Raw genomic sequence first — 22,263 nt, 5'->3', positions numbered from 1 at the left:
GGCGGAGAAAGAGACGTGCTCGCATCCCTTCATTAGTGTTGGAAATGTCTTTTCTCACCGTGTCCAGTGGTAACGGGGCTCTAACTATAGCGCTGATGTCAGCTGTGCTTGTGCATGTTGTGGGTTGAACGACTGGTGTATAATGAGGCTTGGTGTCTCCATCACGGCGATCAGACGGGGTTGGTGTGCGCCGTTCACATCGGGTGTGTAATGTTCCCAAACAGCTGGACCTGATCATGCAAAAACAGACCTTTTATATTGAAATTAGCATCAACTAAGATTATTACACGGCTCTGTTGAGTACTTGATTTTGATTGGTCAATAGCGGCATCCAGCAGTGTGTTATTCCCAGATATCAGCCGCTGAACACAGAAACACCGGCTCATCCGGGTCACTGAAGTCATCAGTGCTATACACTCACTAGGAACGGTCTTTCTTCGTGGAAGTTTTGCATTTGGTGAGCTAATAAAATATTAAAACTCAGTCAAATCAGTATTTTGTGTACAGTTATTTAATTAAGCCATCCAGTATCGTGGACTCGCTCTTGTTTCATACAAGCACAGCTGCTGATGTTGTGACTATTGTTTTGTACTGTTGGATTATGAGAGACAAACAGGTCAGATTGTAAAACAGTTTAATCTGAAATCAATATCTCTAATCTCCATAATGATTAATGTGGTGAAATGCTGTGTAATAAGTGTTATGACTGTATACCGTATCTCTTAAATGTCTGTCTAGTTTGAACTTGCCGCTGAAACTGTTCAATATTTCAACTCAGATCAATATTTTGTGTCCAATTATTTACTTTTGTGGAAGTATCCGTGTAATAAGCGGTATAATGTACATCCAGCCGGTTGTTATCTCAGAATAAACCCCTTCAGGCTGATGAAGACCTGATCCTGATCACCCTGTCGGGTTTATTCTGCGATAACAACCGGCTGGATGTACATTATCCCTTACATAATGAATGCTTTAGAAGTATTTGTCATTGTTAGTTCATGTTAACCAACAAATCCTTAATTTGTTTTGATGGCAGTTCATTAACTTGAGGAGGTTGCATCTTTAAATGCTCTGCCACGCAATGTACATACATGTAAATCAATTGTTTAGTAATATGCAGTCAATAGAGTAATGTTGTTTGTGTGTGTTTCAGATCAGTGCGAGCGGCAGTAAGCGGACGGAGTGAAGCCCATCGTCTAGCAGAAGAAAATGAGCGAACTCGACCAGTTGCGTCAGGAGGCTGAACAGCTGAAAAACCAGATCAGAGTCAGTCGCTGCATGCAAAACACGTCACACACACACATGCTCAACACTTTACCATGTCATATCGTAATAGGCTACGTATACATTAATCTGGATACATTTGAACACTAGGGCTGTCAAAATGGCTTAAAAGTTAAATGCGAAATTCTTAAATATTTGCAAAATTCGAATTATATTCAAATTCTAAAAGCAATACTTAATGTTAGAGGAAAAAAAAGTCCTGTATTGTCTCCTATGCCCACAAGAGGGCGCAAGCAATAAGCAAATATAAACCAAATCTAGCATCGCATCTTTTATTGAAATTACACTTTTTAAAGTGCATTAACTTTTAAAACAATTGTTCTTAAAATATAGTTTCCTTAATGTGCATGCAAGGAAAATTAGGTTACAATAGTGCATAAAACGGTGTTCAAACACTCTTCAACACACAGCGTAATGAACTACATGAACACACAATAGCAAACTGCCCTTCAGAAACACTTCTACTCACGACATCTACAATATTGTTCGTCAAAAACAACAGACGCGCGACTTGATTCGAAATTCTAATTTGTATTTGACAGCCCTAGTCCACACCAGTGTTTTAAAGCTTTTTCCAAAAGTGAACACTGAAGTGTTGGAAAATGCTGAAATGATCTTACTCTGAGTGCATGAAATGCAACAAAAGATTATGAGATGATACCAGACATGATAAAGTTCAGTCATTTCATAGCAAAATATCCCATCACTCACTGGTGCATTCGGGTCAATCGCCACTCCATGTCTGGCCTAAAACACAATCACCCTCATGTTTTTTGATGCAGGACAGTTTTCTGTAATATGATATGATAGTTTTCAGAATGTAATATGAAGATTGTACAAAGTAACATTTATCCTCAGCATTGCTCATTACACACATTTGTTTTTGTTTTTACTCAAACACTGACATGCAGCGTCATAACCAGTGTGTCATACAGAGTGTCATAGAACTGCCGCAGGCAACAAGACATTTTACCAGTCACTCTGTGACGCTGTTATAGGCTTATTGGCACAAAATCCACGAGATCGAAAACCAAAGCGTACTTTGGGCTTGACGCTTTCTGTATGGTGCCTGGTTATGACACTTCTTTGCATCTTTACTTCTGCATCTGTCTGAAGTTTTGTGTTTGTGAATGTGGCTTTATCTGTGTTTTTCTTCTCAAGGATGCACGGAAAGCATGTGCGGATGCCACCCTCTCTCAGGTAGGACTCTTTAAACATCAAATAAACGTCTCAAATCATGTTGTTGTATTGAGATGGAGTTTTATATGGGTGTCTCTTGAACTAGGTTTTGTTCTCATGTGTTTCTGGCAGATCACAGCCAATATTGAGCCTGTGGGGCGGATTCAGATGCGCACTAGACGGACACTGAGGGGACACTTGGCAAAGATCTACGCCATGCACTGGGGCACTGACTCAAGGTGATCCATCGAGCCCTGTGCCATGAGATAGCACAGCTGTGACGGTTCACCTGTGTTGAGGTTAATGTACAGAGGAGTCGTGTGTGTGATCTCACGTCAAAGAAGATTTTCACTAAAACAAAGCATTGACAACGACACACCCGCTGAAGCAATGAAAAGCCACAAACAAAACAAAACAAAAAAAAACGCTTCATATGATTCACAACAGCTTTGTTTCTGAATCTGCTAGGTCACATGACTGGATCACATTTACTGCAAAATTATTTTGCAAAAAGAAAAATGATTTGTTTTAGGACCATACAGATTTTTTCATTGTGACATGATATTCATGACAATTCATCCAAAAGTTCAGCCATAAAAGAAAATTGTCATTTACTCGCCCTTATGTCGTTCCAAACCCATAAGACTTTGGTTAATCTTCGAAACACCAATGAAGATATTTTTAATGAAACCTGGGAGGTTTCGGTCTCCCCATTGAAAGTCCGGGTGCCAAAACTTAGATTCAAAAAAAGGTTATAAATTCCTCATAAAAGTAAATCCATATGAATCTAGTGGTTGAAGAGTGTTGTGAAGAGATGCGATTGCTTTGAATGATGAAGATATTTAATTTAGACTTTTATTTACATCATCTAAACAATGATCAACACGCATGCATACACGTGCACATAGTAAACATGGAAGCTTGTGTGTGTGTAGGAAAAATACCACCATGATTTATAACAGCATGCATTTGTATTTATTTCATTTCACTACTGTAGAAAGAGGACTGTAGAAGCACTTATTTACAGTAATGAAAATTGGAGGTGCTTAATCGTCATGAAAATGATGTCATTGTGCAAAAGCTTTTAATGGCTGCTATGCCTTGCTAAGGTAACATGTTGATCATGCGCCTGCGATAACTCTAGATAACTCTAGGAGTGCTAGAGTTGAAAAATGACTTGAAAAATATTCAATATCAGCAAAAATCCAAAATCATGCATATCCCTAATCCAGTCACATCAGCCTCTGGGCTGGGAGGTCAAAATCAATCAAATCAAACAATCAAAGCGATCGGCTACATATAATTATCATGAGAATATTATAATTGTGTGTTTGGGACATGGATTTTAATGATGAGACTTTTGCTTTTGTAATCATGCTCTCAAAAATTATATACAATTTTTTATTTAGATTTATCGGTCAATAAAGAGGCGCATGTTAACTTGCTTTCAGAAAGTTCCAACTAACAAGAGTGCAAACAACATGTACAATATAATAGTGAAACTGGATATGCTGAATATTACACGTTATTTTAAGGCGGTCTGATTAAACACAAGCGTCTTCGTTTGGCATTAAGGAAATCCTCCGAGGATCCGTGTGTATTTCAGTGCCTGTATTCTTCATAGAAATAGAAGCAGCAGCTCGTCTCAGCTCATCTGTGTCACTGCGTGTCATTTAACTTTGTGTGAAGCTGTAACTACCAAGAACATTTCTAATTACATAAATCAGTTGCATTGAATCCGGAGCACTTTGCGTTCACCGTGCGTGCGTGTTTGTTCATGGTGCACAAACGAGGACGCTCCACAGCAGAAGAGTTTGGTCTTCACACACTGTTAAGTGTTTAGCTGCGGCCTGAGATCATTTGAAGCGCTCACATAATGCATGGCATTTCTGAGTGCACGCACATATGCCCAACAACACAGCCTTTAGCCATAACTATATCCACAATAACACAATCTCCCGAAACTGTGTTTTAGAATATGACTCTCGTATGTCTACAAGTGAGTTTTGTGATGGATTATTCTCAAGACTCTTGAAAAGTGCGAGTGCTTTTCTTCTAATGTGATTATTATTGTATGGACATCATGTGAATGCTATTTTCTTTTGAAGGGTTATTTGACTACTCTAAACTTAAAATAGTTCAGATAGAACAGGACGTCCTCTGTGTGCAGATCATGTCACACATCTGCACTCGGCATGTTTTATATCCATTTGATAATCATCAGACTGTTTTCTTATCACATAGATTTCGGTTCATTTTCCCGACCGACAACCGCCGCTCGTTATCCGAGTATTGACCGTTAACTGGTTAGAGTCTAATATTGAATTGGCATTAAATAAAATTAAAATGGACGAGTGTCTGTGACCCGTTAAATATACACAAAAAAAATTCACGTGTTTATTTTAACGTGCAAAGAGAACCGATCAACAACAGAACCTGGATTCACATCAAATTCTCACGCACCTGCAGCATTTCTGACAGTGACAACAGAATAAAATAATATAAATAAAAAACATAAAATAGGCCTACACTACATATTTTTTTTACTTAAATTAACTAATTAAGATGACGAAAAGAAAACACTCAATCCGTTTGAAAAAACGGCAATTTTTTTCCCGTCAGACTGTTTTTCCGTCAATAAAAATAGCAGGCCTGCCTCAATCACACCTGGTCTAGTTTTTATTTAAAAAAAGTAACATGTCTCCATGATGTGGGGTTAGTCTGGAGCACAGCCTGTGGACAGAAACACCCTCTCCGATGGCACAGGTGTCCCGGGAATACAGGGATAACGTCTCGCTGGAGTGGCCAGCTTCGGGAAGCGCCTTTCAGTTGCTTGTGGATGTTTGCTTCGCGAGTGATATTGCGTGGTACTTGTACTACTGCTGTGTTTTAATACCGCGTCGCATATTTTGCAAGTAACTTCGTCGCCCTTTCTGTCGAAATGGTCCCACACAGTATTTCATTTCACTCGCTTCATTTTGCTTGCTCAGCGTATGTCTGTAGGCTCGTGTGGCTGCGTGTCGACGCACCCGTGAGTTAACAAATACAGGCTATATAGTATTTTTTTTAGTATTTTTTTTTTTTAACCATGCAGTGCAGCAAACTAACAAAAATGACTTTTAAACTGTTTAACTGATTGTAATAATCGTCAATTTTTACTTTCGGTTAACGGTTTAACGGTCAATATGAGCATCCCTAGTTCAGACTGAGTTGAGATGATCATTGTTCTCGGTTTCTTAATTTCCACCCTCTGTGTTTTTTTTTTCAGGCTTCTTGTTAGTGCTTCCCAGGATGGAAAACTTATTATCTGGGACAGCTATACTACAAACAAGGTAAAAGTGAAAGCCAATGCCATGTGTGAACTGATGGTGTCATTTAGTGACATGACATGTTAAATAACTTCTTAGCCTGGATTCTCTCAACTGATTTCATGAGGCTTTTAAAACTGTGTTAACGATGGAACTGTACCATTTTCAGTTACATAGCAAAAACTATAGATAGATAGATAGATAGATAGATAGATATTAATGGATGGATAAAGTCTAGACTGCACGGTGAATGTCTTATTTACATTGTCCAACCCCTGTATAAACACAATGAATCTGAAACACTGGCTAATAAAGTATTGGAGATTTGAATTAGCAGAGCAGAAGCACAGCTGTACTTAAAATATTGCAATCCACAAAACATAATGGGAGACATATCAGAATTGAAAAGAGGACAAATTGTTGGTGCGCGTCTCGTCATCAAGTCTGTGGTGTATGGAGAGCTCTGGTGTCCAGAGTAATGTCGGACGAACCACATCCAACAGGAGTCGCTGGCGACGCTAGAGGAAGCTGTGTGAAAGGCATGTCCTGGTACCAACCCGGATTGTATCCAAAAAACATAAAACCACAGTAAATGCACACCTCGACTCTCCGGTTTCCCCCAAAACTGCTGATCTGGAGCTCCACAGTCAATATTAATGCTCATGCCAAACATTGGTTTCATTGGTGCCAACAGAGGGACCTGTGGGCTGTGGACAGTGTGAAACACACATTGTTCTGTGATGAGTCCACCTTCACTATGGAGACGCCTAAAGAAGCTCAACACCCGATTCCTCGTGAACCCTGAAGATGGGGCCGTGCATTAGGATGATAATACACTAACACACACAGCAAGACTTGTGACAGAGTGGTTTGATGAACATGAAAATAAAGTTGAACATCTCCCATGCTCTGCACAGTCACCAGATCTGAGGATTATTGAGCCACTTTAAGGTGTTTTGGAGGAGCGAGTCCGAAAACATTTCCCTCCACCAGCATCATATAGTGACCTGGACCGTGTTCTGGAAGAGGAACGGCTCAAAATGTGAAGGCTAAACACTGAAGGACAGACTGTGTCTGTAATTCCTAAGATGAATTGATGCTGTATTGGCTGCAAAAGGATGTCCTTCACCATAACACCGTGTCCTAACCAGACGCGATGCGATAAGATTCCAGCGACAAATAATTTGTATGTCCACACTAGACGCGACTGCGAGATGCGTCAAAATCAAGCAAAACCCTCAGCCAATCAGAACAGCGTGTGGGCGGAGTCAGCCAATAAGAACAGTGTGTGGGCGGAGTCTTGTGGCGAGCGCACAGCACCAGAGAGTAATCTTGACACTCGCAAGAAAAAGCAGCTACATAATCAAATTCACAAATATTACACCATTTAAACATTATTAAAAACACATAGGCTACTGAGTTACTAAAACAATCTTTGTCAAAGAATACATTTGTTTGTTCACAGTTTGAACGTTCTTGTTTCCATTTGTTTAATTTCAGGATCTGAGGTGAATTATCCACTGTTGCTTTTACAGCCACAAAGCTGGAGCACTAAATGATGTTCAGAGTCACATGACGCGCTTTTAACATTAAATAAAGCACATAAACAGCACCTCAGATTATCATCGCCACACTTTGTGTTTGTTGTTCCAGCGCAACGTCGCAGAAAAATAGAAACCGTTTCTAAAATAGAATCGTCAAACACTGATTAACATGGAAAATAACCCTTTATCGCGTGTAGTTAGGACACGGTGTGTGTAGTTAGGACACGGTGTGTGTAGTTAGGACACGGTGTGTGTAGTTAGGACACGGTGTGTGTAGTTAGGACAGTGTGTGTAGTTAGGACACGGTGTAATGATAAATGATTGTGGTGTAAAACCAGGTGTTTCAGTTTCATTGTCCAACCGCTGTACTTTGGTTATAATCAACAGATTTTGGTCTATTCATGCGCTCAATGATTGGCTACAGTGATCACTGCTTTGAGAAATACACTGTAAAAGGAAGCCTTAGACACACACATCAGCAGGCACTGAATTGTGTCAGAGCTAAAGAAAGGCTGTCATTTTATTTTTATCATTTCAGTATCTATTGGCAACTTTTAATGGGGGCGTGATCTCAGTGTTTGGCAGAACTGATTTGCATTGCCTTCAAATATTTCTTCCTCGTAGCTTCTAGAAATTCCGTTCGTTCTTGTGGTGATTGTGCAATGACACAAGTAGAGCCGGCGAACCTGTTCTTACAGTCTCATTAATCTTCTCATCTGTCAACTACAGTCGTCAACATTTGAAGTGGATCAGAAAACTGATGAATGGTTTTGATCCACTTCAAATGTTGACATGCAGATTCAGAACCACGAGATTCAACGTGTCCCATGAAAGCTAAATCTGTTTGACGTGTGTGTGTAGGTGCACGCTATTCCTCTGCGCTCCTCGTGGGTGATGACCTGTGCTTACGCCCCGTCTGGGAACTACGTGGCCTGCGGAGGCTTGGACAACATCTGCTCCATCTACAACCTAAAGACCCGCGAGGGGAACGTGCGTGTCAGCCGTGAGTTGGCTGGACACACAGGTAACCCTTCTCACACAATCATGTCTGCACTTGAGCCTCAGTGTTTGTGTTTGTGTGTGTGTGTGTGTGTGTGTGTGTGTGTGTGTGTGTGTGTGTGTGTGTGTGTGTGTGTGTGTGTGTGTGTGTGTGTGTGTGTGTGTGTGTGTGTGTGTGTGTGTGTGTGTGTGTGTGTGTGTGTGTGTGTGTGTGTGTGTGTGTGTGTGTGGTGTTCTGCTCTCCTTCCTGATGTTGAACTGCTGTCTTTACTCAGGCTATCTGTCCTGCTGCCGTTTTCTGGATGATAACCAGATCGTCACCAGCTCTGGCGACACCACCTGGTGAGTGTGGGCACTGCTTTAGACCGAAACGCTCATGATTATCAGCATTATAGTTCATCTATGGAGTTGTCACTGATCACACACTTGAATATATGTTCGGCCAGTGCATATATAGAGACTATAGGGTTGAAACTGATGTTCTTGTAAATTCGTCTGCTTTGTTTCACAAGAGCTGTTTTTAATCTTATAGTAGCATTCAGTTATTTTGCTGGATCAGATCTGTCAACAGGCCATGTTACAAGACAAATGATCATAAATGGAAATAAATATTTGAAAACTGGAAGCTTGTTTCCGCCATGGAATAAAAAAAAGACTTTTTGTCCTTACAGTGGAAAGTTTATATCTTGCAGTATCGACTTTATAACTCTCAATTCTGACTCTTTTCTTGCAATTTCAAGTTTATAACTTTTTTACTCGCAATCTCAATTCAGACTTTTCTGACAATTCTGAGCTTATAACGCAATCAGTAATTTTCTAGCAATTCTGAGTTTATAACACTCAATTCTGATTTTCCCCCTCGCAGTCGGGAGTTTGCAACAATTCTGTCTTTTTCTCACAATTCTTAGTAGACAATTAGACAATTCTTTGTCTAAACTAAAAAAGTAATCGAGACTTCATTTCGCAATTGCGAGTCTCGTCACTTTTATTTATATAGTGCTTTATACAATACAGATTGTTTCAAAGCAGCTTCACAGAGATAACAGGAAAATCATGCATTTCGGCTGTTGTTCAGTTTCATTGTAAAGATCACCTTTTTTTTTTTAAAGAATTCTGTGGCAGAAACGAGCTTCCATATTAAAAAAATGAAATGATATAAAACCGTATTGAAAGGTGTAATTTAATTATTATTAGCTTATTATTTCACAATACTAATAACAATGACTGGAACAGTGTTCATGCGTTGGTTTGTGTGTTGCTTGTTTCAGTGCTCTGTGGGACATCGAGACCGGGCAGCAGACGACCACGTTCGCAGGTCACACCGGTGATGTGATGTCACTGTCTCTGGCCCCAGACACCCGTCTGTTTGTGTCGGGCGCGTGTGACGCCTCTGCTAAGCTGTGGGACGTCAGAGAAGGCATGTGCAGACAAACCTTCACCGGCCACGAGTCTGACATCAACGCTATCTGTGTAAGCGGCTCCCACACGCACGCGCTGAAATACACACACACACACACACGTTTCACGTGATGTTAGTAACCTGGTTTTCTCCTCTCAGTTTTTCCCCAACGGGAATGCATTCGCCACGGGCTCGGACGACGCCACCTGCAGGCTGTTTGACCTGCGTGCCGATCAGGAGCTGATGGTTTATTCTCACGACAACATCATCTGTGGGATCACCTCCGTGGCCTTTTCCAAAAGCGGACGCCTGCTGCTCGCCGGCTACGACGATTTCAACTGCAACGTGTGGGATGCTCTCAAAGCCGACCGCGCAGGTCAGTGTGAGAGAGGTTCTGCACGGATCCTAATGCACGGACAACCCAACTTTAGAATTACTTACGATGATGATGATGAAGCCAATTAGGGTCTTAAAAGGGTCTTGAAAAGTCTTAATTCACCCTTACACGACTGAAGCCTTAAAAAGTCTTAATTCACCTTTAAAAAGTCTTAATTCACCCTTAGACAAATGAATGCCTTAAAAAGGGCTGAAATCAGTGCAGAAAGTCTTATTCATAAGTTAAATTAATATATTAAACTTACAGTATACAGTTGTGCTGCTTCAGATTTTTGAGGAAACTGAACTGCATTCATCAAAGACTCCTGAAAAATGTATCATGTTTTCCACAAAAATATGAAGCAGCTCAACTGTTTTCAACATCGATAATAATGAGAAATGTTTCTTGAGCATCAAATCATCATATTACAATGATTTCTGTAAAACAGCTGTTTTACATTGTAAGAATATTTCACAATTTTTACTGAATTTTTGATCAAATAAATGCAGCCTTGGTGAGCAGAACAGACTTCTTTCAAAAACATAAATAAATTATTTCATTATTTTGACCGCCAGTGTATATAATATAAACTTTATATGAAGAGCTGAGCAATAATACAGTTGCATTTCTTGGTGAGAAGAAGAGACTCTTTCAGAATAAATGGTTTAGCCGGTAGTGTATTTATGCATGACATTGTTTTATAATCCAAGCATCATTATGAGAGTTGCATCCTTTGATGTGAAATGAGTGTGAAGATGTGGGAGGAACCCGTCAGATGTGTGTTCCAGTAAGTGACGTGTGCATGTTGTGTGTTTGCAGGGGTTTTGGCGGGTCATGATAACCGTGTCAGCTGCTTGGGCGTCACTGATGATGGGATGGCTGTGGCTACTGGCTCCTGGGATAGTTTCCTGAAGATCTGGAATTAAAGCCGCAAGGTAAACGGATCACATCTCAGTGAACGGGCGACAGGGTTCAAGAGTACGCACAAGCTTTGCCTTTCCACACTCAATCCTTCACTGCTCTTTATGACGTAAAACTAGCAGCACATTCGTTTGTGAAGACAAGAATCAGCATCAGAAACCCAGTCGATGTCCTCTGATGAGGAGCCGGGCCATTCTTTAAGGCTCCAGTGATGTCAGATTTGGCTGTAATGATGCCTCAGAAAATCAGTCTCCATCATCTGCACACACACACACACACGCATCTCTACTGCCCTCTGCTGTTAGAGATGAAAAACATCAATTCAGTTCCATCCTATTAAAAGCCTTTACTGGTGTAAGAAAAGTCTGAATTGTTTGAGATGTCTTTAATTTAGGGCTAAAAAACAGGAAATCAAGATATAACCTAATTTGATTATTAACATCAAAAGGCAATAAATTGAGGACCAGTGATTGTCTTTAATGTGTTTGATCATGAAAAGCTCCAGTTGTTCTCTATATCAGTGTCAGTGTTTCTGAACTCCTGAAACGCCTCCACTGTAGTCTTGAGTTTCTTCCGGGAACACGTCACAATATTACTCATTATAATAATTCATGCGCAGAATAAAGGGGCGGGGCCTGGTTGAGTTAGTAGTGTGTTGAAACTGGCGGTTATGGAAAGGGGCGGGACATTCCCAAACACACTCGAAGCGCTCGACCAATCACAACACACGGCTCCAGCCGACCAATCAGAGCACAGTGTGCTTTTCAGAAGGAGGGGCTTCATAGAGACAGGAAGTAAACAGAGCGTTACTGACAGACTGGGAAGAGAGGAGCCGCAACAATGGAGAATATGAGGAAAATAATCAACATTCAAGCAGGAAAACCTGTTCTAGTAGAGCCTGAAACAACATCAGGAGTTTAAAAAAGGGCAGAACAGTCTTTAATAAATGTAGCTCACAGTAAATGAAAACCATGCATTTATGCCAAGCTGTCGCTTATGATCCTACTGTTGATGAATTATGACAATGTTTACTTATGGTGTTTGTGTTGTAATATGTTGTATATGTCCTCTGTCTGAATGAGTGGGAGTGGTACCGCATATACAGTCGACCTGTAATTCATATGTGTTTATATATCAGAACATAAACCACTCAATACTGTGTGTGTGTGTGTGTTGAATAAAGCATCCCGAGTCTCTGATAATCAGTGTTAATCCGGTCTGTTTCATCAAGTGTACTGAAGAAAAAAGAAAAAGTCTTAAGTTGTGAATTTGACTTTAAGTAAATGTTTCCTTTCCTTTCTTCCCAGATCGCATCCGGACTCTAAGGTTGACTGGAAGACCATTCCAAAATGAAAATGTTCGATTTTATTCTCCTCTCTCCTTCTCAAACACAACAGAACTGACCCCCAACATCTATACACGGCAAAAGAGCAAATATCTCTCCTTTGGAAAAGAAAAGAAAAAAAGAGCACAATTGTTACACTCAGCTAGATTGTAGTGGGCAAGGGGATAAAAGTTGCTAATTGTGCAAATCCTTCTGGGACCATTTCTGAGAACATAAAGACACTCATTCCACTGCTATGTCATTATGCTAACGTCATCTCTCTTAACGTGAAAGCAGGCGCGCGTTCCTAACCGAAACGTGCGCTCGATAGCTTTATGGGCCGTTTGTGGACCTCTTTCCCCCAGTCAGGATCGCAGATGTGCTTTTCTCTTCGAGTTTTTAAATATTTTGGGATCAAATTGGTAGTTAAAACTGTCAAAATCCGTCTTTACGTAAAGGATTTGATCAGGGGTCCATTAGCTGCTATCAGGCCTGTATATTTAATCCCGGGAAATTTGATTAACACAATTTTTATTTTTTTTTGGTCTACTTGCAATTTTTTGTTTGCACAAGTAATAAAATTTTTCAAAAACGTTAACTAACCAAGCACGTGCTGTTCACGATGACGAATGCTTGATTTCCGAAGATGAAACCATGTCAATTTTAACCATTCTTCCGCTCATGCTTTTTTTTGTGTGGAAAATGATGAGTAATTCAGTGAAGATTAACCAATCATTTTAATAATTTTCTTTTCTCTTTTTCTCTCTTTGATGTGGAGGATGTTGAAGGAGGGGTGGGCGGTTCTTCATTTTTTTGTTCGGTTTCGACAGAGGTGCCCGTTTTGTGCTTGGAAAACAGTTACTACTCTGTGAATGACATGTTGTATAAATCAATGTTTGAAAATAATGATATTGAAAACTTTTTAAGTTAAAAAATTAAAAAAAAAACTCTTATTTTGGTTGTCTGCCATGGGTGGGAAACTCGTAGAATCGCATGCTGTAGAATTGCTTAAAGAGGTGCATATGGAACTAAGTCCTTGATGTTTTCTTTTTTTTTTTTAATAACCTGTTTAATAGATCACCACAGTATTTATTTTACTTTTTTCTTTTGCTACTCTGTGCATACACAACTTAGTTTAACTTTCAAAGCTATGCACTTAAGAGAAGCAAACATGTTGATCACAAAAATGAATGGTGAGTTGTTCTGTCCATGGAGAGTTTGTGAATCCCCCCCCAAACACACACACACACACACACACACACACACTGACCCTGTACAAAAACACACTCTCAAATAACTAGAACAAAGAAATCTCTCTCTCTCTGTAGCAAAAGAAAAATTTCAGATACAAAGACAGTGCTAGAGACATTTTGTAACAAACAGGTTTTCTGTTCTTTAATAAAAAAGGAAAACAGTAACGCAGCATCTGAATGGCAGGAGTTCGTCTTTCCTCTCGACATGTATCAAGAAAAGCTCTTTCCTTCGCTGTAGTGGCATTTCTTCCATTCTGTTATTTCTCTGCAACATTCTGTACAAAAACAAAAAAGTGCTGTCGTTGTGCGTTAGGCCTGGAGTCGGCAAGAAAAATAAAAGACTAAAAAAGAACTAAATTTGCTTTTCTTTCTCCCTCTCTTCTCTTCCCTGTCCTCTCTCCATACGGATAACCCCCCCACTGTTCCCTTATCCATCTTTTGTATTTAATTTTAAAGTCAGTGTACAACAGAAAGCTGGATGCAAGATAGAAACTATATTAAAATGTACTGTTATTTAAGATGTAATAAAAGCAGTTTGAGACGATCTTACGTTGTTTCTCCTCTTTTTTTTAATGAATTGATGATTTTCTGCAGGATTCCTGAGAGGAGGAGAGAAATGGAACATTGCATTAAAGCACAAAGGAGAGTAACGTGTGTGTTGTGCCAAACTCTGAAGGTTATGCACAGGTTTGGTCTATAGGTGGAGCTGTGATCAAACCTTTACTGTATTCTTAGTGCACAAGCTCACATGCTAATGCTAATGCTAATCTATAATAATGTGATCAGAAGAAGAGTTGTACCAAATTTATCCATCCATCCATGATCTTACAGCATCCATCCATCCATCCATGATCTTACAGCATCCATCCATCCATCCATGATCTTACAGCATCCATCCATCCATCCATCCATGATCTTACAGCATCCATCCATCCATCCATGATCTTACAGCATCCATCCATCCATCCATGATCTTACAGCATCCATCCATCCATCCATCCATGATCTTACAGCATCCATCCATCCATCCATGATCTTACAGCATCCATCCATGACCTTACAGCATCCATCCATGACCTTACAGCATCCATCCATCCATCCATGATCTTACAGCATCCATCCATGACCTTACAGCATCCATCCATCCATCCATGATCTTACAGCATCCATCCATCCATCCATGATCTTACAGCATCCATCCATGACCTTACAGCATCCATCCATCCATCCATGATCTTACAGCATCCATCCATCCATCCATGATCTTACAGCATCCATCCATCCATCCATCCATCCATCCATCCATGACCTTACAGCATCCATCCATCCATCCATGACCTTACAGCATCCATCCATCCATCCATCCATCCATCCATCCATGATCTTACAGCATCCATCCATGACCTTACAGCATCCATCCATCCATCCATCCATGACCTTACAGCATCCATCCATGACCTTACAGCATCCATCCATCCATCCATGACCTTACAGCATCCATCCATCCATCCATGATCTTACAGCATCCACCCATCCATCCATCCATGATCTTACAGCATCCATCCATCCATCCATCCATGATCTTACAGCATCCATCCATCCATCTATGACCTTACAGCATCCATCCATCCATCCATCCATGATCTTACAGCATCCATCCATCCATCTATGACCTTACAGCATCCATCCATCCATCCATCCATGATCTTACAGCATCCACCCATCCATCCATCCATGATCTTACAGCATCCATCCATCCATCTATGACCTTACAGCATCCATCCATCCATCCATGACCTTACAGCATCCATCCATCCATCCATGATCTTACAGCATCCACCCATCCATCCATCCATGATCTTACAGCATCCATCCATCCATCCATCCATCCATGAACTTACAGCATCCATCCATCCATCCATCCATGATCTTACAGCATCCATCCATGAACTTACAGCATCCATCCATCCATGAACTTACAGCATCCATCCATCCATCCATGATCTTACAGCATCCATCCATGATCTTACAGCATCCATCCATCCATGAACTTACAGCATCCATCCATCCATCCATCCATGATCTTACAGCATCCATCCATCCATGAACTTACAGCATCCATCCATCCATGAACTTACAGCATCCATCCATCCATGATCTTACAGCATCCATCCATCCATGAACTTACAGCATCCATCCATCCATCCATCCATGATCTTACAGCATCCATCCATCCATGAACTTACAGCATCCATCCATCCATGATCTTACAGCATCCATCCATCCATCCATGATCTTACAGTATCCATCCATCCATCCATGATCTTACAGCATCATCCATCCATCCATGAACTTACAGCATCCATCCATCCATGAACTTACAGCATCCATCCATCCATGAACTTACAGCATCCATCCATCCATCCATCCATGATCTTACAGCATCCATCCATCCATGAACTTACAGCATCCATCCATCCATCCATCCATGATCTTACAGCATCCATCCATCCATGATCTTACAGCATCCATCCATCCATCCATGATCTTACAGTATCCATCCATCCATCCATGATCTTACAGCATCATCCATCCATCCATGAACTTACAGCATCCATCCATCCATCCATCCATCCATGATCTTACAGCATCCATCCATCCATCCATGATCTTACAGCATCCATCCATCCATTTATCCATCCATGATCTTACAGCATCCATCCATCCATCTATGACCTTACAGCATCCATCCATCCATCCATGATCTTACAGCATCCATCCATCCATCCATCCATGATCTTACAGCATCCATCCATCCATCTATGACCTTACAGCATCCATCCATCCATCCATGATCTTACAGCATCCACCCATCCATCATCCATGATCTTACAGCATCCATCCATCCATCTATGACCTTACAGCATCCATCCATCCATCCATGACCTTACAGCATCCATCCATCCATCCATGATCTTACAGCATTCACCCATCCATCATCCATGATCTTACAGCATCCATCCATCCATCATCCATGATCTTACAGCATCCATCCATCCATCTATGACCTTACAGCATCCATCCATCCATCCATCTATGACCTTACAGCATCCATCCATCCATCCATCCATCCATGATCTTACAGCATCCATCCATCCATCCATCCATGATCTTACAGCATCCATCCATGACCTTACAGCATCCATCCATCCATCCATGATCTTACAGCATCCATCCATCCATCTATGACCTTACAGCATCCATCCATCCATCCATCCATGATCTTACAGCATCCATCCATCCATGACCTTACAGCATCCATCCATCCATCCATGATCTTACAGCATCCATCCATGATCTTACAGCATCATCCATCCATCCATGATCTTACAGCATCCATCCATCCATCCATGATCTTACAGCATCCATCCATCCATCCATGACCTTACAGCATCCATCCATCCATGACCTTACAGCATCCATCCATCCATCCATGATCTTACAGCATCCATCCATGATCTTACAGCATCATCCATCCATCCATGATCTTACAGCATCCATCCATCCATCCATGATCTTACAGCATCCATCCATCCATGATCTTAAAGCATCCATCTATGACCTTACAGCATCCATCCATCCATCCATCCATGATCTTACAGCATCCATCCATCCATCCATGATCTTACAGCATCCATCCATCCATCCATCCATGATCTTACAGCATCCATCCATCCATCCATCCATGATCTAACAGCATCCATCCATCCATGATCTTAAAGCATCCATCTATGACCTTACAGCATCCATCCATCCATCCATCCATGATCTTACAGCATCCATCCATGACCTTACAGCATCCATCCATCCATCCATGATCTTACAGCATCCATCCATGACCTTACAGCATCCACCCATGATCTTACAGCATCCATCCATCCATCCATCCATGACCTTACAGCATCCATCCATGATCTTACAGCATCCATCCATGATCTTACAGCATCCATCCATGATCTTACAGCATCATCCATGATCTTACAGCATCCATCCATCCATCCATGATCTTACAGCATCCATCCATCCATGATCTTAAAGCATCCATCTATGACCTTACAGCATCCATCCATCCATCCATCCATCCATCCATGATCTTACAGCATCCATCCATGACCTTACAGCATCCATCCATGATCTTACAGCATCCATCCATCCATCTATGACCTTACAGCATCCATCCATCCATGATCTTACAGCATCCATCCATGACCTTACAGCATCCATCCATCCATCCATCCATCCATCCATCCATCCATCCATGATCTTACAGCATCCATCCATGACCTTACAGCATCCATCCATGATCTTACAGCATCCATCCATCCATCTATGACCTTACAGCATCCATCCATCCATCCATCCATGACCTTACAGCATCCATCCATCCATCTATGATCTGACATTTTCCAGCTTTCGGCCGCAACTGTGGACTATGATGAACTCAAACACACTGCATGTCCAGTTGGAATTAGCCAGACCAGAGGTTTCATGTTTGCTCTATAGTAGCGCCACCAAGTGGCCCAGCCCTGCTACTTTTTCTATGTGTTTTCAGATTTTTCAAATTTGGAAATGTCAGATCACCAAACCCCCCACTTTTGACAGCATTTTATTTTTATTACGACACAAAATGTTGACATTTCTGCCAAAAAATCTTCAAAACTTCATTCTGGGGTGTGTTTCCCAAAAGCGTTGTTAGCCAGCTATGGTCGCAAGTTCCACTGAACTCTATTGGTAACGAGGGAGCTTGCGAACATAGTTGGCTTTGGGAAACGCATCCTTGATCGAACAATCTTTCAGATGTTGCTACGACCATCTAGGGCCAGCCACAACATGAATGTGCGCTCACTCACAAAGATAGTGTTCAAAACAAATATACATTTACTGACAAAAATATAGTGAAAACCAGAAACGAAGGGGTTAAATTCAGGAGTGGACAAGGCCAAAATAAAAAACTAAAATAAGTAGTTTGGTACCCTCTAAATTCCCTTAAAGAAATAAATCACATCAAAAGAAAAATACAATGCGACTTGCTTAACTCCTTAACCCAAAGCGTAGAATAAACATATATGCAAAAGAAATGGCGTCACACTCCCTACTTTCCCTAAATTGAGTAAATAATATTTACACAATATAACTGAAGACCAAAGTAATTCAAAACAACCCAAGAGTTATAAATCGAATGAACAAAAACAAGTTTTACAAAGAACACACAATCAGAGGAAATCGAGACAGAGCAAAACAAATGGCACCTGTTCAGCCTCCATTAAGTGTTTGAGGTGGTCCTTTTCAATGGAACCAAGACTAGACCAATCAGGATCAGACCAATCAGAACAAGACCCAATCAGGATCAGACCAATCAGAACCAGACCCAATCAGGATCAGACCAATCAGAACAAGACCCAATCAGGATCAGACCAATCATAACAAGATCCAATCAGGATCAGACCAATCAGAACCAGACCCAATCAGGATCAGACCAATCAGAACAAGACCCAATCAGGATCAGACCAATCAGGATCAGGCCAATCAGGACCAGGCCAATCAGGACCAGGGCTGCGTTCAGCCCCGACAAAACGTTGCACAAAATTTTTTAAACCGAAACGGTGATGCGTTGAACACACTGTTCTGATGACGCAAGAGTTGCAACTATGGCAGCTGAGAAGGCCATTCTTTGTGTTCTTTGTGAAGAATTTTCTGATGAAGTCGGTATAAATATGTGTTTAATACTACAAAATATGCCCGATGTTACAGTTACTGCACTTGCCGCCCAGAACAAAAGAGAACATCCCAATCGAGTGAAGGAATTGCTGAAACTGAAATGGAAGCACATCTTACCTAATTCAGACTAAAACGCATCTATTTAGCCTCACATACTGACTTTATTTGTAGTTCATACTGTTTTAATACCCTGTATTTTCTTTCTCATTTTTAGGAAAAGCACTTAATTACCATTGTTTATTTCTATACCAAATGTCATACACTTGCAATGAAGCTAAAAATATAAACAACTACATCATCATTATGTTGATATCCTATATTTTTACAATAAAACTTACAACAAACATGTCTTCTTATATCCTCAGTTGTTGCGTATACCGAGCTGCATCAAACACATTTGTAAATTACTTTCCTTGAACCCATTGTGCGAGTTCACTTTAATACCGCGTGCTTTATATACATGTTGCTGCTGATTGGACTGCAGTTCTGACACACCCACCAAACAAGAGAAAACGTATCTCAAACCCCGTTGCACACCGGTGCACGCCGTTTCCAGGAAACATGACTTTCAACCCGGAAACCGTAGCAAAACGTTGCGCACCGTTTTGAACTTGAACGTGCCCCTGGCCAATCAGGATCAGAACCAGACCCAATCAGAACCAGACCCAATCAGGATCAGACCAATCAGGACCAGGCCAATCAGGATCAGACCAATCAGAACCAGACCCAATCAGGACTAGACCAATCAGGACCAGACCAATCAGGATCAGACCAATCAGAACCAGACCCAATCAGGATCAGGCCAATCAGGATCAAGTCAAGTCAAGTCAAGTTTATTTATATAGCGCTTTTCACAATACAGATTGTATCAAAGCAGCTTCACAGTATTAAATTAAAATAATACATCAATGTTTGTTTCTAGTGGAAAACGTCCACGTTTGGTAATGCTGATCAATAGTATTGTTGATTGATTAATTAAATTAAATATCCCCAAATATCCCCAACTGAGCAAGCCAAAGGCAACAGTGGCAAGGAACCGAAAAACTCCATCAGGTGACCTAATGGAGAAAAAAAAAAACCTTGGGAGAACCCAGGCTCAGTCGGGGGCCAGTTCTCCTCTGGCGTTTATGAACTAGAGGTCGGATTTAACTGTAAGATTAAAAGTATTATATGAATGCCTGGCTGAAGAGATGCGTCTTTAGTCTAGTTTTAAACTGGGAGAGCGAGTCTGAGCAACGAACAGTATCAGGAAGACTATTCCAGAGTTTTGGAGCTAAATGTGAAAATGCTCTCCCTCCTTTGGTGGACCTAGATATCCTAGGTATGACCAAAAGCCTCGAATTTATTGATCTTAAAGAGCGTGATGGATTATAGGGCGATAGAAGATCCGCTAAATAGACTGGAGCTAAGCCGTTTAGGGCTTTATAAGTCAGTAGCAATACCTTGTAATTAATACGGAACTTTATAGGTAACCAATGTAGTGATGATAAAATTGGTGTTATATGATCATATTTTCTTGATCTAGTAAGAACTCTAGCGGCGGCATTTTGGACTAACTGTAGCTTGTTTATTGAGGATGCAGGACAACCAGCTAATAAAGCATTACAGTAATCTAGTCTCGAGGTCATGAATGCATGAACTAACTTTTCTGCATCAGAAACTGATAGCATATTACGCAGCTTAGCAATGTTTCTAAGGTGGAAAAAGGCTGTTCTTGTAACATATGAAATATGATTTTCAAAAGACAGGTTGCAGTCTAGTATAACACCCAGGTCCTTTACTGTAGAGGATAAAGTAACAGGACATCCTACGATGTTAAAGTTGTATTGTGAGAGGTTTTGTGGGCGGTTTTTTGAACCAATGATTAGTACCTCTGTCTTGTCTGGATTTAATAAAAGAAAATTGCGTGTCATCCAATCTTTTATATCTTTAACACACTCTGTCAATTTGGATAATTTAGCGCTTTCATCTGGCCGTGATGAAATATAGATTTGAGTGTCATCAGCATAACAATGGAAACTAATTCTATGTTTCCTTATAATATTTCCAAGTGGCATCATATATATTGAGAATAACAGAGGGCCTAACACAGATCCCTGCGGCACTCCACAGTTTACTGGAGTTATGATAGATTTTTCTCCATTTAAATAGACAAAATGGTAGCGGTCAGATAGGTATGATCTGAACCAGCTTAATGCTTGTCCTTGAACACCAGTATCATTTTGTAGTCGATCTAAGAGTATTGTGTGATCTATAGTATCGAACGCAGCACTTAGATCAAGTAAAACTAGTATTGAGATACAGCCTTGGTCAGAAGCTAAAAGTAAATCATTTGTGATTTTAACGAGCACAGTTTCAGTGCTGTGATGCGGCCTGAATCCTGACTGAAACTTTGACATAGATATCATTTTCTTGCAAGAAAGAGCCCAGTTGAGCGGACACCACTTTTTCTAGTATTTTAGACATACAAGGAAGATTTGAAATGGGTCTATAATTTGCTAGATTATGCGGGTCTAATTGTGGTTTCTTAATGAGAGGTTTTATAACTGCCAGTTTAAATGTTCTTGGAACATGACCTAAAGATAAAGATGAGTTAATAATATTGAGGAGAGGCTCTTCCACTACAGGTAACACTTCTTTCAGTAGTTTAGTTGGTATAGGATCTATTAAACATGTTGTTGTTTTAGATGAAGTGATAAGTTTATTTAACTCTTTTTGTTCTATAGTTGTAAAGAACTGTAATTGTTCTTGAGGGGTGATAATTGAGGCTGAATTATAAGGCGCGATTGAAGATTGAACGTTTACAATTGTGGTTCTGATGCTTTCTATTTTCTCAGTGAAGAACTTGAAATCATGAATGAAATCATTACTACTAAACTGTAACGGAATATTTTGTTC

The 22,263-nt window shown here is 40.6% G+C and overlaps 1 protein-coding gene across 3 annotated transcripts in view; it reads left to right on the top strand.

The window, feature by feature from the left end:
• Window positions 1-14,131, top strand: part of gnb1a (guanine nucleotide binding protein (G protein), beta polypeptide 1a) — a 47,218-nt gene extending 33,087 nt beyond the window's left edge. For all 3 annotated transcript variants that reach the window (XM_084087114.1, XM_084087115.1, XM_084087116.1), the window contains exons 2-11: window positions 1,154-1,266; window positions 2,446-2,484; window positions 2,596-2,702; window positions 5,732-5,795; window positions 8,177-8,339; window positions 8,590-8,656; window positions 9,583-9,784; window positions 9,873-10,089; window positions 10,909-11,024; window positions 12,318-14,131. In XM_084087114.1, the coding sequence (XP_083943240.1) occupies window positions 1,210-1,266; window positions 2,446-2,484; window positions 2,596-2,702; window positions 5,732-5,795; window positions 8,177-8,339; window positions 8,590-8,656; window positions 9,583-9,784; window positions 9,873-10,089; window positions 10,909-11,015 (1,023 nt within the window). In that variant the 5' untranslated portion in view covers window positions 1,154-1,209 and the 3' untranslated portion in view covers window positions 11,016-11,024; window positions 12,318-14,131. The remainder of the gene's footprint in view (window positions 1-1,153; window positions 1,267-2,445; window positions 2,485-2,595; window positions 2,703-5,731; window positions 5,796-8,176; window positions 8,340-8,589; window positions 8,657-9,582; window positions 9,785-9,872; window positions 10,090-10,908; window positions 11,025-12,317) is intronic.
• Window positions 14,132-22,263: the final 8,132 nt, after the last annotated feature.

The sequence above is a fragment of the Abramis brama genome, assembly GCF_963993115.1.
Source record: "Abramis brama genome assembly, chromosome: 16".
Lineage (NCBI taxonomy): Eukaryota > Metazoa > Chordata > Actinopteri > Cypriniformes > Leuciscidae > Abramis > Abramis brama.
This window is presented reverse-complemented; position numbering and strand designations above follow the sequence as displayed.